We start from the raw sequence: 16283 nt of genomic DNA, 5'->3' as shown, positions 1-16283 counted from the left end.
TTTCTGTTAATTCTGATTGCTGTATTTCTTGTCCTGTAGAAGGTTGCAGATGATCTAACAGTTATTTTCAATAATTTCAATTTCTTTCTGGGTAGAATGGGCCTTCTAGTCAGAGACGAAGATTCAACCCACAGCACCAAAACATCCGTCTCAATGGATCTCTTAAGTCGCAAGGTGCCTGGAATGAGGCAGATCAAAATAATATAAAAAGTGGTTCCAGGTCTGAACACAGAAGACAGCAGCATAACAACTTCAGACCTAAAAATAAAGGAGCTGTGAAAAATCAAGAGCAGTCCGCAACTGCAAGGACCACAGAGAATCTGACACATTCGGAAAAGACACGACGGAAGCATCATACAGCAGACACCACAGATCACAGGCCTTTCCGAGGCAGTGTTGGCAGGGTGTCACAATGCAATTTATGCCCTGCAAGGATGGAGGTTTCTGCTGATGCCACTGTTCTTTCGGTGCCAGCTGTGACTTTGGTGGCTTAAAATGTCACAGTGAAGGCAGGCAGAAAAATTTTAATCTCTTCAATTTAGTTTCTTGCTCAAGATGCTTGTTGGTGAAGAAAATAAGTCAGAACATAGTCATTTTAAATCTGTTGCTGCTTAAAACTTGTTGGTATCTTTACTACTTACTAATTATTAAAATTATACTTTCAAAGCTTTGCCCAATATCTTCACCATTACTTTGTCATGACAGTACAGAATCTTACCAAAGCAGCATTTACTTCTTAGAAGAATAAAATCTAAATTGGAAAAATAAATTGAGAATTAATGTCACAATAGCAAAAGACCTGTTGTAGATACGTGGTTATACCAGTCAACATTGTTGTGGTTTTTTTTTTGAGCAGCCTGTGTTAGAAGGATCCCAGGACAGCTGTGTGCTGCAGTCTGCAATGAAATCAAATAATCTTACAGAATTTTTCTGCAATCTCTATACACCTTTTTCTTTCTGTGCATGTATCTGTGTGCATGTATACACACACATACATGCATGCACACTGTATACACACAATATGGCTATATACGAAAAAATTTGAAAAGGCAGTACATTGGATTTTAGCTTATTATTCCATAAACTGACATCTTTAAATGTAGCTATAAATTGTATTAAACGTATTACATATTGGTATTTTTCATTGACAAACTATTTTTATGAAAATGCTCATTTCATTCAAGTTTGGATTGTATATAGTCATGGCTATTCACATGCACAGCCCTTTTCTCCATACTTATCAGCCACTTTTCGATGACTAGTTGGATTTATTTTTTTGCATGTGAAAAGTCACAGGTGTTCTAGACTTGAATCCAAATTATTTTTCTATATTTTTGCTGTAGGAACCATCTGTCCATAATGAGCTATGATTAATAAATTTGTTACAGCAATGTGCAGCAGAATGTGGAGGTACACATTTAAGCAGATATTACATCTTTCTGAGTTTTCTATTAAAATAAATATCTTAGTGTTAATGTTATGATTCTGTATTTCAGAAAACTTGTTTCTTCAAAAAAATTAAAATCTCCTTTCTAAAATATTCTGGTGCTTCCTGCCTTGCACTACCTAACCACTTGTCATCTTATTCAAATTGTTTGATTAATTCAGCTGATATCAGCTGGGAGGCTTTCAGTTTGAATTTGGATTGGAACAGGCTTTTGCTGTTAGCTAGATTCCAGTGCCAGAAGTGCACAGAAGAGCACCTTCCCGTAAGAATAGAGTTGATCCTGGACAATCTTACATTAGAAGTTATTTAACATAGCAAGGTGTCAGAATCGAGACCCAGCATCAAGTGAACTAGAGGCCTGAGGGTCAGAATCAGAAAGGTGTAAAAGGGTCTGTTTTCCACTGAGGTCAGTAAGAGCAGGACACTTGAGTATCTTTAAAAGTTTATTCCTATGTTACTGTTTGCTATTGCTTTATGCCAGTTTCCTCTGCCTAATTTCTGTTAGCTGACTGCACGCTTCCTTACTACTTTCACTTTTCCTGTGTAGCCCTCAAAAAATAATCACAAAACAGAAAGCAAGCTGCATTGCTTATGGATAATTTTATTATTTCTCTTGATATCTGTGTACTTTTTTTTCCATGTGAACATTGGTAAAACCTTGTTCTACAAAGCAAACAGCTCATCTTCACTTGGAATAGTTGTAAGAGAAAAATTAATATTTGTAGGTAAACTCTGGCTTTTCTTAGCCTTGCAAAAAACCTTCTTTTAATTACCTATCAAGTTAATTACCTATCAAGTTTTTAGTCTGAATGCTTTGAGTAAATGGAACTGAAATTCCAGAATCTGTGCTGTGCACACCCATCAGAAAAGCAACTTTTCAAAATTTGTCTGCTGCTGTACAGCTTGACCTGTAACCTCACAGTGAGAGATGTAATGACAGTTTTTGTACAGCTCTTACACAGGAATCTTACTATATTGTGCTTACATCATTTGTGAAACTTATTGGTATCTCTCTTTGTACTCTATCCTGAAAGAAATCTGACATATCTGTAATTACTTTTACTCCTTCATCATAGCTTCTCCACTTAACAGGATTATTGAAAGTTATTTTATTCCATAAGTCAACATCCTTACAGGCAGCCTTCCACAAAATAAATGAAATTTGTGACATAATAATACAACAGGATGACCTTGCACTCTTCAGTACCACTAATCTTTGATGTGCTACAGGCTCAATGCATGACAGATCCAGGATTAACAGGTGAGAGACAGCATTTCTCATCAGACTATGATGCAAACACGTATTTGTTGATGAGAAAGAAAAGCGTGGAGTTGGTCAGGCTGGAGAGGTGGGCTGGTTCTGGGAACTCTGCAGTCTTGATGCATCAAATATGCTTTAGTTTTGCAGTACACATTTTAACTATGTTGCACGGCTGGGCTATGAAACAGCTCTGTCAGTGTTATTGCTTTGTCTTCCAGTTCTTATGTCTCTGTGGCTGCAATTGTATTTGCCAGTTTCGAGGGGTGTCTTGCTGCTCGCCATACTCATAAGTAGTTAATAAGTGGGCTTATCTTCAACAGAACTCTTGTAATCTTCAAAGTTTGTCTTAGGTACATGTAGTCAAAGCCAATTACGTGTGATACTCCTTTTAATGTAATGGATTTGTAGAGGGGTCAGGGAGAGAAGCAAGGGGCGGACGACACTTGACTTTCAGACTTTCAGGCCAGCAAGCCTTTTTTAAATAAAAAAAAAAAAAAATCCCCTGCTTTGCAAAGTAAATACAGTTGTTTGTCATCACTGAAATCATGGAATTCCCATTGCATTTTGTGTGCTCTTCGGAAATGTGTCCAAAAGGGCAGTATTTAAAAGCAGGTTTGAACTTTTTGTTTTTTATGTATGATTAAATTGAGACTAACACTAGAACTCAGCAAAATAAAAGACCAAATATGTGCTTGGAAAACTAGAAAGAGAATGTAATTCAACATAGCCAGGTTATACTAAGCCAAACTTAAACAACTTTATCATGTTTTGTTTTTTTTTTTTTAATAACTTAATGTCATTGAAAAACTCACTCTAAAACTGAAACTAATAATTCTGGAAAGGAAAAGTTAATCCTCTGGTTTTCATACCACTTTCCTGGACCCTGCTGTTACAAGAGACCACCTGGTCTGAGTTTGTATGGATGGCAGTTCCTATAGTGGGTCTATTTCGCAGCGTAGAGACTGGGATGCATCAGGATTTTATAAATCAACTATACTCTTCACTTTCATACACTTGTGACTCCAGCAGAAGCACCATGGGCCGTAGAGGTCCCATGCTTCAGTACCACTGCCAGTTACCCACTTCAACGTGTAATAGAAATTTGCCAGAAACTTGAGATAATACAGCTATTTTAGTATGGCAAACAACTAAAACAAGCTGTAACAAAACATTCATGGATGTTGTACCAGAAATTAGAATGATTTAAAAGATATATACAGGAAAGGGGCAACTTAGAAAATGGCCATGTTCTTCATGTAAACTGTGGGCATGCTACACAGCTGATGACGTGGCCTAGTGAATTTGCAAAGCAATTTCCAGCCAAGAGTGGTAATTTCTGGTATAAGCAGACGGATTTTGGGGGGGCAAAATAAAATTCTGTAAGAAGAAATACCCCAAAAGCTCAGAAAAGAACAAAGATTTGTAACAGCTGTGTTTCTACTGATTAACCTTTTGTTAAAAGCTGTTGGCCATATTGAATCTAGCCTTTTGTGGGGCTTTGCTGCTGCAAAGTATTTACGGAGTTTTATTTCTAACCGCACTTTGGCTCTTTAACTGCAGCTAAGGAACAGGCAGCTTGACACTCAAGTTTCTGATAGCACAACTGCCTTCCTGTTTTTATCAGGTGAGAACTTCTTCATAGATTGAGAAGAATTAAGTAGATGAAATCTTACTCCTGGGTAGTATTGGTATGTCTTCTTAGCCATAGTAAGATTTGTACCACATGATGTTTGTTATCTAAGCAATTTAATTAAAGTAGGTTTAAAAGAGTACTTTTCTGCTTGGGAAGAGCTGGCAGGCTAAATAACAGTTTGAAAGAAAAAAGAGTTAGCTTCATTAGGAGCAATACTGTATGTGAAGTCAATACTGTCTTGAGAGAAATGTGAATTTTTATTTACTAGTATTTATATATTTGAACTGTATTTTGTAGACAAGCATCCCTGAGTTAACACTTAGTTCACAGAGGCTTATTTAATTGCATTGTATTTACATGGCCCTTTACCTGTAAACAAGCCTGATGAAAACTCTCCCTGAGCATCAGTGTTAACATGTGCCTAACACATGAAATAATATCTGCTTGCTTACTTCACGTACAAATGAGTTCTTGATACTCTGAAACATACAGATAGAATTACATCTATTTGAAACACATCTTGGTGGTAATAGGCCTTTTGCATCACAGTCTTAATCCCAGAGGAGTAATTTTCTAGAGATTAATTTGGAATGTGCTTTTTTTTTTTCGTTTTAATCTCCTTGGCCTATATCACAGATAATTTGGAAAGACAATGTGAAAGTGTGGACTAATCTGGAAGTTTAGATAGTGTTCATGAGAAAAAAAAATGCATCAAAATACATTGGTGATGGAAATGTCAGCCTTTAGAGCGCAGCTAGTTGATTACTAGGTTGAACTAACTTTATGCATGTGGTCTCTTCTATAACGAGTGATGATTTCACAAAGATGCAAAGTAAGCCATTGTCACGCCAGTTGACAAAGTGTCTAATCCCAACTGTTAAAAAAAAAAAAAATGTAGCTGTATTAGTTTCCCCAGTCAAACTGTCTGCTATGTACGTACAGTATATCAGAGTTACTCAGCGCAGATGCAGTACCAGCTGGTACCTCTTTGATTGAGTTGGACAAGTGAAACATTACCTAAACTGCAGACTTCCAATAAACTTGGGAATGTACATTTTCGAGGAATGTTTAACCTGCAGGAAACTCTCAGACTTGAAGAATTTCTGCTCTTTGTTCCAGGCCTCAAAAAACAGTCTGTTAGCCAGTTTAAGGGATGACTAATCCTAGGACTGGCAAATTTCATTTATTTTGAGCTAATCCCTAGAGAGATTAAATGCTATTTAACTTCTACAATTTAAAAGGTTTGGGATGTATATAGACAAAGCTATTTTTATAGAGAAAGTCACCTTGAAGGGTAATTCTATTCAACTGTCATAAAACTGTTTAACATCAGTCCATCAGTCACAAGAAACTATTAGCAAACTTCATAGTGATTAAAAAAAAAGATGAAAGTACTCCCTCAGATGAGTTTAAATAAACATGTTTACATCTCATCCTACTAAAAAATCAAGTCCCCAAAAAAGTAAAAAAATCTTGCTCTACCTCCTCACCACAGCCACTTTCATTCAGTGTTTCATCTACTCAAATTAAAGGGAGTGGTTTTTACTTTTTTCTAACCACAAGCCAGTATGTCTACAAAGATGATACTCATTGAAGCCCCTGTAATGCAAATAACATGAATGCTACATAAAAAATACTGTGCTACCAGAATGATTACACAAACACTGAGCTAGTGCAGACTCAGGAAGTCTGACAGGATTATTATTAAAACTTCCTTTTACACATGTAAAAGTCCGTACTTTTTGTGAGCTTTTGCATGATGTTTACAGAAGCCTACAAATTCATCACAAGTTGAAAAGGAAGGAAATCTGCTTTAGGAAGCATTGTAAAAAGACAAAGTTACATGTTAAAGGGCTCAGCTATTCAGTAAATACTGAAATAAAAGTCACATGCAAGACAGGTATTTAAAAACTGTCTTTCAGTCAGAGCGTTTTGTATTTCATCAATGATGAGTTGCACACTCAACAGATTACAGTGTTAGTATCTTTCTGTAATTTTTGCTTTTTCTGGTCTTCAAGACAGGAAGAGCCTTGGGACTGTTGCTTTTTAGGTTTATTGTTTAAGGAAAAAAACTATAGATTTTAAAGGTAAGCTGGTCTTGAATATATATATATATATATCTACGCATATCTATACCAATCGCAGAAAGTTACAGTACTGCTTTCTTTTACAGTAACCATTGTATGTGGCAAAATGCCTCCTTAAAACTGTTAGTATATGAGTTTATTTTTCTTTTTTACTTTTGCAAATGAAATTTCAAGTCCTTATGGTTATGATGAAAAGCCTGGAACTGTGATTTTTTCTAAATGACTGTAAAAATAAAACACTTAAATAACCCTCCCGTAATTCTAATAGTCTCTGAAATTTTAAGAACATTTCATTTTGGCAATGTGATAGGACTTCTCAACGCTTAAGGCCAGCTGTATTTACTGTGTTTCAACAGCAGTACCAACAACAAAAACCCAACCACAACAAACAAGGACATAAAATGAAGACAAGTTTGGAAAATTTAAACAGTGGTGGTTTAAACAACCAGAAGGACTTTTTAAAAACAAGTGAGCTAAATTCTGCTTTCCTTTGTTGATTGAAACATACAGCAGCTCGTCACTTCAGTATCGTTGCTCAAAATTGACCCTAGTACCACTGAGGACAAGAAACCCAGCATCTTCTCCATCCTGCTCTGGAGGAAGGAAGGATTCTTCTATCTTTCTTCAAACCAGACCACATCTGTTAACACTGCTTTGCTGCACAGAAATTGAGATTGTCCCCTGCTCATTTAAAAGGACATGCAGAAGGACAAAGGAACACAAGCTGCAACTCAGACCTGTAAGCTTCCCTGCAGTTGTAGAAAATACATCCAACAGCAGTGTAATATAGAACACAAAGGCTGCACCACTGCCTGCAGCAGCCTTGAACCAGTGGCAGATGACACCCCTGTAGGAAAACAGTACGCGTAGTTTTCAGGTCTATGGAAAAAACTGCCTTATTGCTCCCTAGCCATGCTCTTCCTTCACTGTATTTATGAATTTTCTCACAGTGTACAAGCAAAGAGGGTCCCTTTAATTGCTCTTGATAATATAATGGTGACTTACCCTCATAAAAAGTACCAGTAATTGTGCATTCAACTTAAAAAATAAATCTTCACAGTACTCAGTATCTTGCATACTTGTGACAAACTTGTATCTAATAACTGGTACTCATGGTTATCTACTTTTCACCCAAGTCAAATATATGGATTAAGGAAATTAGCCCTAGTTAATGTTACCTGTAGTTAAAGTTAATAAACAGGTCATCTTTTATGCTTTGCACGTACTCCCTTTAAAAAAAGTCAGTTGTACTAGTACAGCCTGACAGAAATACAAATGTGAGATACCATAATATTACATGTCACATGTTGTGTTTCTTAGCCCATGTTTCTTCCTCCCAACTTCTAAAAAATAATTAGAAATAAAGCAGAAAATACAATTCACTGCTCATGTAAAGCCATTTCTCTCTATGCTCTTGATTAACTTTTTCACCATGATTTTCTACCAAATCTTTGAATACATGACAACATGAGATGATGAGCTCTTCTTTGACTAGATGATGCCAAGCTGTCCAGCCTATCAGGCTGACTCAAACATTATCCATCCACTTTATCACTCTTAATACTCTCTGCTAATACAGCTGGTTCTTTCTTGTTTAGTACCACAGAAGTAGTAGGAATTTCAACAGCAGCATTGTCCTGTTCACTTGTTTTACTGGACACAGAAGATGATGACTGAGATGGTGTTGCAAGAAAAAGTGGAGTTCGCTTCAGCTTTACTACATGGCTGCTTACACAGCACAACATGGCTGCTTACTACTACTACACAGCACAACATGGCTGCTTACATGGCTGCTTACACTACATGGCTGCTTACACAGCGCAACACAGGCTTTCTAGACACTGAGATCTTCAAAGTCATTTGACATGGTGTTCCATAATCAGCACTCTGCCTTCCACAGGGCAACTGGGAATTGCTGGGCTCTGATGTGCATGTTGTGGATTCAGTTTTAGAAGCTACTTTGTGCAGCATCAAACTTTCACTATTGGGTTGTTTAAGAGTTACTGCAGAACGTGAAACATTGCAAGCAGCTACCTTTAATGAAGCTGAATTCTTAACTTTGATGTGTGATGTGTTTTGAATTCTTAACTTTGATGTGTGTACTTGTTGAAGGACCTGAGAATCTAATTGGCTTGGGACCCACTTTACATGGTAAATAGTTTTCCTCTTCAGTGAAGTCAATTAGTCTGTAAAACAAAGGACTTAAATTGAAGAAACAAACTATGTATTTTAGTTATTCTTCTTGTGACATCATGACAAAATAGACAATGCTCAAATCTGAAATTCTATTCATTTTTGCTTGTTACAGTATCATTTATGGTTCTCAGCTGTTCATCACTGCAGTCAAGCTTGCCTTTGTGTCACTAGTACCATCGCTATCTTCTACCTGTGTAATACGACACATTAAAAATGGTAAAAGATATGGTACACAAACTGCTAAGTGAAAATAAATGAGAAAGAAAGCAGTAGTTACTGAAAGAAAATATTACAATAAAGTACAGTTTCTATCTGATAGAAAATTCACTAGACATTAATCCGGTAAGTTTTAAAATATCTGCAAAAATTTCAGAGCCAACTGCACAGGAACTGTAGATTTAGAGTTTTATGGTATGTAATTTGAGAAAAGAAGAAGAAAGATACCCCTTCTTTCTTCCTCCCCCCTCTCTTTCCAATGTAAATTATTATGAATAATCAATCTTTCAAGAGAAAATGATAAGAAAAGCTACATAAGAAAGCCTATGGAGTCTCATGACAACTCTAACTGGCGTAAGTAGAAAGCAATTTTTAAGTAACTAACTGTGAAGGCCATTAAAGAACAGAGTAAGGTACACTACAATAGCATTGATATTCTTCAGGGTACTTGTATTTTGGATTTTAAAAGATCTCTGAAATACTACAGGAATTCATACCCAAAAAGTAAACAATATGAAAGAGTAATATTTCTTATAAAAGTGGTATATGGTGACCTTGTTCAAACAGAAAGCCTGCAAATGACTTAGTGCTTATAATGAGCCTAAGGAGGTTTTCCTCAGAGCTCTAAAGTAAGAACATAATCTCATCATCTGCACATCCTAGATCAAAAGAACCACTAAAATAAAAAGGAAAGCTTAAGCATTCAAAGACTTGGTGTTTTAACAGCAGCAGTGAAGTACAGGTAAAATATCAGTAACCAGGTTAAATTACAATATTTCAAGATGGTATATGCTCTCACCAGGATTACTGAAGATAATGGATATAGCTTTTTGAGGGTACAGAATAACTAGAAGACAAAGCAGAGAGATGTGAGATGAAGTAGCCAATGGGATTAGTGGAGCATTCAGGAACATATTTGGCAATCAGTCCACTGATCCTACTTCTTCCTATTTGAACTATGAAAAGCAAAGAATGCAGTATCCAAAAAAATGGGGAGGATGGGGAGAGGAATTTTCAGTTGGACCACTGTGCTGATATGTCTGTATGGCTGCTGCTGAAATGACAGCATGGCCAGAGACAGAGAAAGGTCATCAGGATCCTCCCCTCCTATTTAGCAGCAAAGTGGATGGTAGAGTGGCTCAGATCCAGCTGTGTAGCTGCACCCTGCAAAGGCTGTTCTTAGGTAATATATTGAGAATGGAGGCGTTGTCAGAAATATAACCGTAAAACTGAAAAGAAGAAATTCTAGTAAGAAAGGAAGGCATGTTACAAATGTGAAAATCACTTAACCTTTTAACATTTTCAGTTAGGATTTTTCAGTCCATTTAGCTAATACTGTTAGTACTTTTTGAAATTACTCCCTCCACTCTGAAATTATGTTTTGAAGACTGAAGTAGGAGGAGAGGAGAGAAGAGAAGAGAAAAGAGAAGAGTTTCAGCAGCCCAAAAAAGATAATCTATTTCTAGCAAGGTCAGTTCCACATTCAAGCTGTCAGTGATTATAAAGCATTTTATAAAAATGTTAATAGAAACAACAGAAAAAACATTCAAAGAACCTGAAATTATATTAAAAAAATAACTGTTGTTTTCTGTTTCATTCTAAGCCACTTGTGAAAATTAGCATACCTTTTATGAACTGGAGGCATATGATGTAAACTGCCTTTCAGAGAGCACTCTTCTAGAGTCCAACATTCAATCAACTCCTGAGGTACTCTCCAGTAGCTAACACCTGCGTTTCAAAGGGACATCATATTGATGAGCTGAGAGAACACAGCATTATGTATACATACAACTGACTACATGAACGCATGTATTTTATATGTAGCCTTTCAGTTTTGAAACTATGTTGACCTGTGGAGCACTTGTGCTTACAACCAGCATGCTTCTAGGGTTTCCACCAGAATACTCAATGCTGGTAGCTGATCACCTCTTGCATGCAGACGTAGTTCTCACTACATCTGTTAATTCATGTCAATTCATATCAGCTTGTTGGAATATTACTTGAGACTTTCCTTCCAAATAGCTACTCTGATGGCATTTTTACCTGTCAAATGGTGAATTGGTGAAAACATGCAGATTTTATTATAGTTAATTGGCAAATATTTTTTCTCATTTTTCTGTAGAAAAATACTACTACTGAAATAGAAGGAAAAAAATTAATTCTCTACCTCTTCCTTCCCAGGTGTCAAAAGCATCCATCATCTTTTTCAATTCAGCTACTGAGTAATAGCTCCAGATGTATTGGACATTATTTCCAGCTTCTCTAGAAATATTGATTTAAAGGTAACATCTTTGTGGTAAATCTAGCTAGGTCCTTAAAAATGTAGCACTGATGAAATAGAGTTATCTTTATAATACCTATCATTTCTTTTACCAAATTCTACCTATTAAAAAACTTATTAGTAAATATTTTGTACAAGGGGTAAGAAAATGTTACTTAGATTTCATTTTTGTTTGTATAAGAGGTTCCAAATAGCCATCCTCCTATGATATGCATGCCTGTGAACACCTATTGCTAAAAAGGGTATTCTGGCAAGAACGGATGTTCATGACAAAATAATTACTGAATTAATGGTGCAAAGTCTATTCTTCTAAATCTCAAGCATATTTTCAAAGGGAAAACACAGTAGGAGGACAAAGGCCTGATTTTCCCAGCCTAAATTTAGGAGAATATGCATCTTTACTATAAAGATGATGAAATATCGGAAGCAATATCTTAGTCATATTTCAAAAGGTTCATAGTGAATTACACTTATGAGACTGTACTGTGGAATCAAGAGAAAGGCAAATTGCTTTTAGACACTCAGAAGTACAGGTCTACTAATACCTTAAAAATACTATTGTAAAAATGCATTAATGTTATAGTTGAAATGTAAGTGTCCTTTAAAGAATTACAACCATTTCCTTTTATCTTCAGTTCTTTTCTATGTTAAATATTTCTTTCAGCTATCATAGCAGACTGCAAAATACAATTCCTTTAATCATTGCCAACCTTGTGAATGGTTTTCGAAAATTTTTCTGGATGGGGATTTGTTCATGATATTTAGTGTAAATATCCTAAATTATACAGTAATTATAAATGGTTGGGACATTTTAAAAATAGCAACTAAAACATTATGAGATCTCAGACCAATTGCATGCTAGCAACCTTCTGCGGATTCTCGAATTCTTGTACTTTGTTCTTAGTCTTTATTTTGTTAAATGCGAATATTGTCTTAGCTAGCTGTTTCCAAAGCAGTAAAAAATCTGATTCCTACCACTGATTTATAGTATAGTAATGTTATATGAACTACATAAAATAATATTTAGGTATTATCATGATATGTGTTTATAGTCTCACTTCATAGTACTTTCATGTATTTGAAATTCCTCTTACCTTTTGTAAATGTTTTTACTATGAATTTTTGTTCCTAGCTCCTTATTAATTGCATCAATCCCATAAGCTCTTGTGGCATACACACCAATAATTTTATTTTCACAGCTTGCCCCAGAGGTGCTGAGATAGTGCAGGACCCAAACTGTAGGCTTGGTGCAGACTAAATTATAAGAATCGCAAAAATCTAACAAAGCCTGGAAAAAAAAAACATAAAACACAAAAGTAGAAATATTAATAATTCATTATTTTTAGTTGAATAAGCTTTCATAGTGAAGTTTTCTTAACTGTACTGGTGAGCTCTTTTAAGTAGATCAAGGATGTAGTTTATCTAGAATACCGTGTGCGGTATTTCTTATCTGATGTTAACAGAATATCATACAACTAAAAGAAATTCATAGAGAGATAACATGAATACTTAAAAGACAGGACTAATCCCTAATTTGAAGAGAAACTGAAAAGTTTAGAAATGCTTTATGCTTTTCAAAAGGTGATGAATAAGGGAGAATCTAAAATACATGGAACAATAACTGTCTAAGAGAACATAAATGACTGTCAGTGTAGTACCAAACGGACAACATCAGGGTTAACACAGTCATACCTGGTAATTGAAGTTAATTTCCAATCAGTTAATTAGAATTAGCTTCTAAATTAGCATTTACACTAGAATAGACAGACCTTAAGATTTTAAATAATATATTAATTTTCTTCTCTACTTTCCTATTCTAAAAAAAATAGCAAGGTACATTTTATCTTTCAAGTTTTAGGATGTTTGTAAAACAGACAAAAACATGTTGAAGTAATCTCAAGCAAAATCTGAAGGCAAATAGAGAACTATGCAACATATTTCCTACTATGCAAGCTTTTACAGCAGACTTGCACGTAAATGAGAGTCAAATTTAAACTGTTGCTGTATTATAGTGATGGAAAAGCTGATATCCTTGATGACTATGACTGTATTATCAATATTACAATTTCTTATCCAAAAACTCTGAATTTGGTGGTGATTTGAAGTGGTGATTAAAAAGTGCTCACTTGTGCATACTTAGTTTTAGTATCTGATGCTAATGAATGTTGTAGCTTAGAATGTATCTTCAAAAATATAAGAAATGTCAAGACCTTTTTAAGCTCTATGTTTTACCTTAAAGAATACGTCTCCATTTCGTTGGCCAGATGGTCAGTCAGGCTGTAAGGATAAGGGATGCCGAAATAATCTGCTTCCTCCTGCAATGCAATTCAAATTTGTTCATCGTCAGGAATCCGAACTTCTCCATGGAGATAATCCAAAAGATATTTAAATAGGTTTCCATCTCGATCAATTAGATGAGCCCCTGAAATCATAAATACAATGATTTAAAAACACTGCTTCCAACAAGTGAAGACAGATTTGTCACATTCTACCAAATCACCAAGTAAAGCCTTTATAAAAAAATTGTTTACTTAGGAGGAATAAGTATATTTTGTCTATTCTTTTAAAACTACTACTTTGTTTCACTGGAATACATGAAGATAAAATTTATAGTGCAGTGAAGAACTCTATGTTTGGAATTTTTGGAAAAATACTACTGTAGTAGTATATTTGATAGTTTTTGACTGTGACAAGGAAGGGCTAAGCACTGTAAAAACACGTGTGTTTGCAAACAGGAAGTGTCCCACAGAATTCAGATGAATTACTCATAAAGTCATGCATGCATAATTGTTTTAAATCCTGGAATTCAACTAAACAACTGATGCTCAGCAGACTGGGAGAAGATATATACAATAAAATGCATATATAAATGCATATATTTGCCACAGAGCTCTCTAGGCAGAATGTTTTATGTGTAGCTTGAATATATTTACTAGATTCATCCATTTTCAGAGGAAAGCATCCACTAAACATGGAAGCTAGCATTGAATCCTTAAAGTGGCATAAAGACTCACGCCTGGCAGTATATAAACATCCTCGTACATTAAGTCGTAGAATACTCTGCCCATCTTCAGTCTTGCCATCTTCCATTGCATTTGCAGATAATAATGTTAATTATGAGCTATTCAAACCTGTAACAGATAAAAATAAAACTAATACTAGTTAAGACTGAACATACTGCACACAGATCTAAGTGTTAGCACTTACGGATTTTTTACATAATATTGTACAACAGCTTTGGAGACAGTTCTGGACATGTATTGGTGCCAAATGCCAAATAATCTACACCTTTACTTGAAGGTGTAACAGTATTTTATATTGCTAGGGAAATGCAAAGTTACTCTTTTGAGGCAAATGGGTAAGCAGGATTTTGTGGTTAGTATGTGTGAAAAGAGCACTGGAAGTGCAGTAAAAAAAAATGCATTCTGGGAACTCTTGCTCTGAGTGTAGTTCAAAGCACTAAAAGTACAATAATTTTGTACTAATAACAACTTGGCTTTTTAAAAATCCGATCTTTAATTAAGACTGCTTTAATTAGTGGTTGAAGCTGTCACATCACTAATGCCACATTTCCCATGCTTGCATCTGCCTTGAGCTCCCTGCAGGATGAGGGGTCCTGCGTGGACAGAAAATATTTGGCACATGAATCAGAAGAAAATCTTCAAAAGTTTGTTTTTTTTTTTTTTAGATCATGAACTCTAAGGAGCAGTTAACTCGCAGTACGCGCTTTCTTCCCGGCAACTGCTACTGCTTCACCAAAACCAGCTGATTTGACCGCAGCCCCTCGAGGAGGCCGATCGAAACCACTCGTTTAAAAGCTGCCCCCGCAGCAGGCTAGGGCTCTCCCCTCTTGTCTACGGGGAGCCGGCCTGCAGAACGGGAAAGCCCACCCCCGCTCGCCGGGGGCCGGGGGCCGGCCCAGAACAGGCCGGGCCTCAGCGCGCACGAGGCGGGGAGGGCAGCCCGTCAGCCCGCTGTGCGCCCAGGGCCGGCTGCCGGCCCGCGTTACCTGCGCCGCCGCGTCCCGCCTCCTCGGGCCTGACGGGACGGGACGGGCCGCTGCCGGGACTGCTCGGCTCCGCAAAATGGCGGCAGGAAGGGCCGGGCCGGAGGTGTGCGAGCGACGAGGGAAGCGGGGCAGCCCCTGTGGTGCTGGGCGGCCTCGGCGGCAGCTCCCGCCCGCGCTCTCTGCCGGCCGGCCCGGCCTCAAGGTGCGGGGAATAGGCGCCCCCTGCCTCCTCTGCCCCGGCGGGGGTCCCTCGGGCACGGTTTTGGTGTCCTCGCCCTCCGCTTCAGCCCAGTGTGGAAGCCCGGGTGATGGGTGCTTGTTTCGCCTGGGATGGCACATCCCCAATTGCAGCACTCACTGAGACAGGTGTTTTCACAAGGATAATGTGGTACTGATACATGATCTGAGCATGATGAAGGAAAAGTTCTGCTATGGTTAAAAGCAGAAAAATAATTTCAGGTCAGCCAGTCTTTTCTGGACTGCCTGAATGTGGTTGCTTGTCCCTTTGAGCAGGCCAACTTCCTTGCTTCAGGGACAGCAGCAGTCTGTTTAGCTTTAGATAACATATGTGAACACAGGCATTACAGATTTTATTTTGTTTTCCTGATGCTTGTGTGTGAAATCCTTTTTTATTTATTTTGTTCTGCTTCAGGCTTGCACAATTCGTGTTAAAAAATAAACCATTAATGCTTTAAAATAGCCCCAATAAGTAGAGGCTGCTAGGTGCTTCACCTATAGTCAATTTATAGTCATGGGTGCTTCACCCATACAGTCACTTTATAAAGACTTACTGTCCTTAAAAATGTCCTTTTAAAAGAAATTGTTTATGTCTGAAATATAGATGTTTGCTCACCAAAACGCATGCATGAACAGAAAGGTGAAATACTAGATTCTTATGCGCTTGTCTCAGCCTCCTTATGGAAAACATCAATAAATATGAAAAATACTTCTAAGATGCATCTTTAGTTTTTTAAAAATAGTTAAGGACAAACTAGACAATGTTATATTATGTAAGCAAATAAAGAAGAGCTTATTTTCTGCTGTACCATATGGTACCCATATGTGTAATTTGTATCATTATGGATACAAACGCTAAATAATTAGTAACTGTACAAAATTTAACAGTGACAAACTCCGTGGTTCTACAAACTTT

The 16283-nt window shown here is 36.9% G+C and overlaps 2 protein-coding genes across 5 annotated transcripts in view; one reads left to right on the top strand and one right to left on the bottom strand.

Moving 5' to 3' along the window:
- Positions 1-1538, top strand: part of SPATS2L (spermatogenesis associated serine rich 2 like) — a 79257-nt gene extending 77719 nt beyond the window's left edge. For all 4 annotated transcript variants that reach the window (XM_035537042.2, XM_035537045.2, XM_035537043.2 and 1 more), the window contains one exon: positions 96-1538. In XM_035537042.2, coding sequence (XP_035392935.1) covers positions 96-494 — 399 coding nt within the window. In that variant the 3' untranslated portion in view covers positions 495-1538. The remainder of the gene's footprint in view (positions 1-95) is intronic.
- Positions 1539-6376: 4838 nt separating this feature from the next.
- Positions 6377-15369, bottom strand: KCTD18 (potassium channel tetramerization domain containing 18). The gene is given in 9 exon segments (XM_035537049.2): positions 6377-8156; positions 8251-8492; positions 8524-8614; positions 10466-10568; positions 11008-11102; positions 12216-12409; positions 13332-13543; positions 14136-14252; positions 15131-15369. Coding segments are annotated over 8 exon segments (1206 nt in total). The 5' UTR covers positions 14212-14252; positions 15131-15369; the 3' UTR covers positions 6377-7963.
- Positions 15370-16283: the final 914 nt, after the last annotated feature.

This window comes from Cygnus atratus, chromosome 6 (genome assembly GCF_013377495.2).
Source record: "Cygnus atratus isolate AKBS03 ecotype Queensland, Australia chromosome 6, CAtr_DNAZoo_HiC_assembly, whole genome shotgun sequence".
Taxonomy (NCBI): domain Eukaryota; kingdom Metazoa; phylum Chordata; class Aves; order Anseriformes; family Anatidae; genus Cygnus; species Cygnus atratus.
This window is presented reverse-complemented; position numbering and strand designations above follow the sequence as displayed.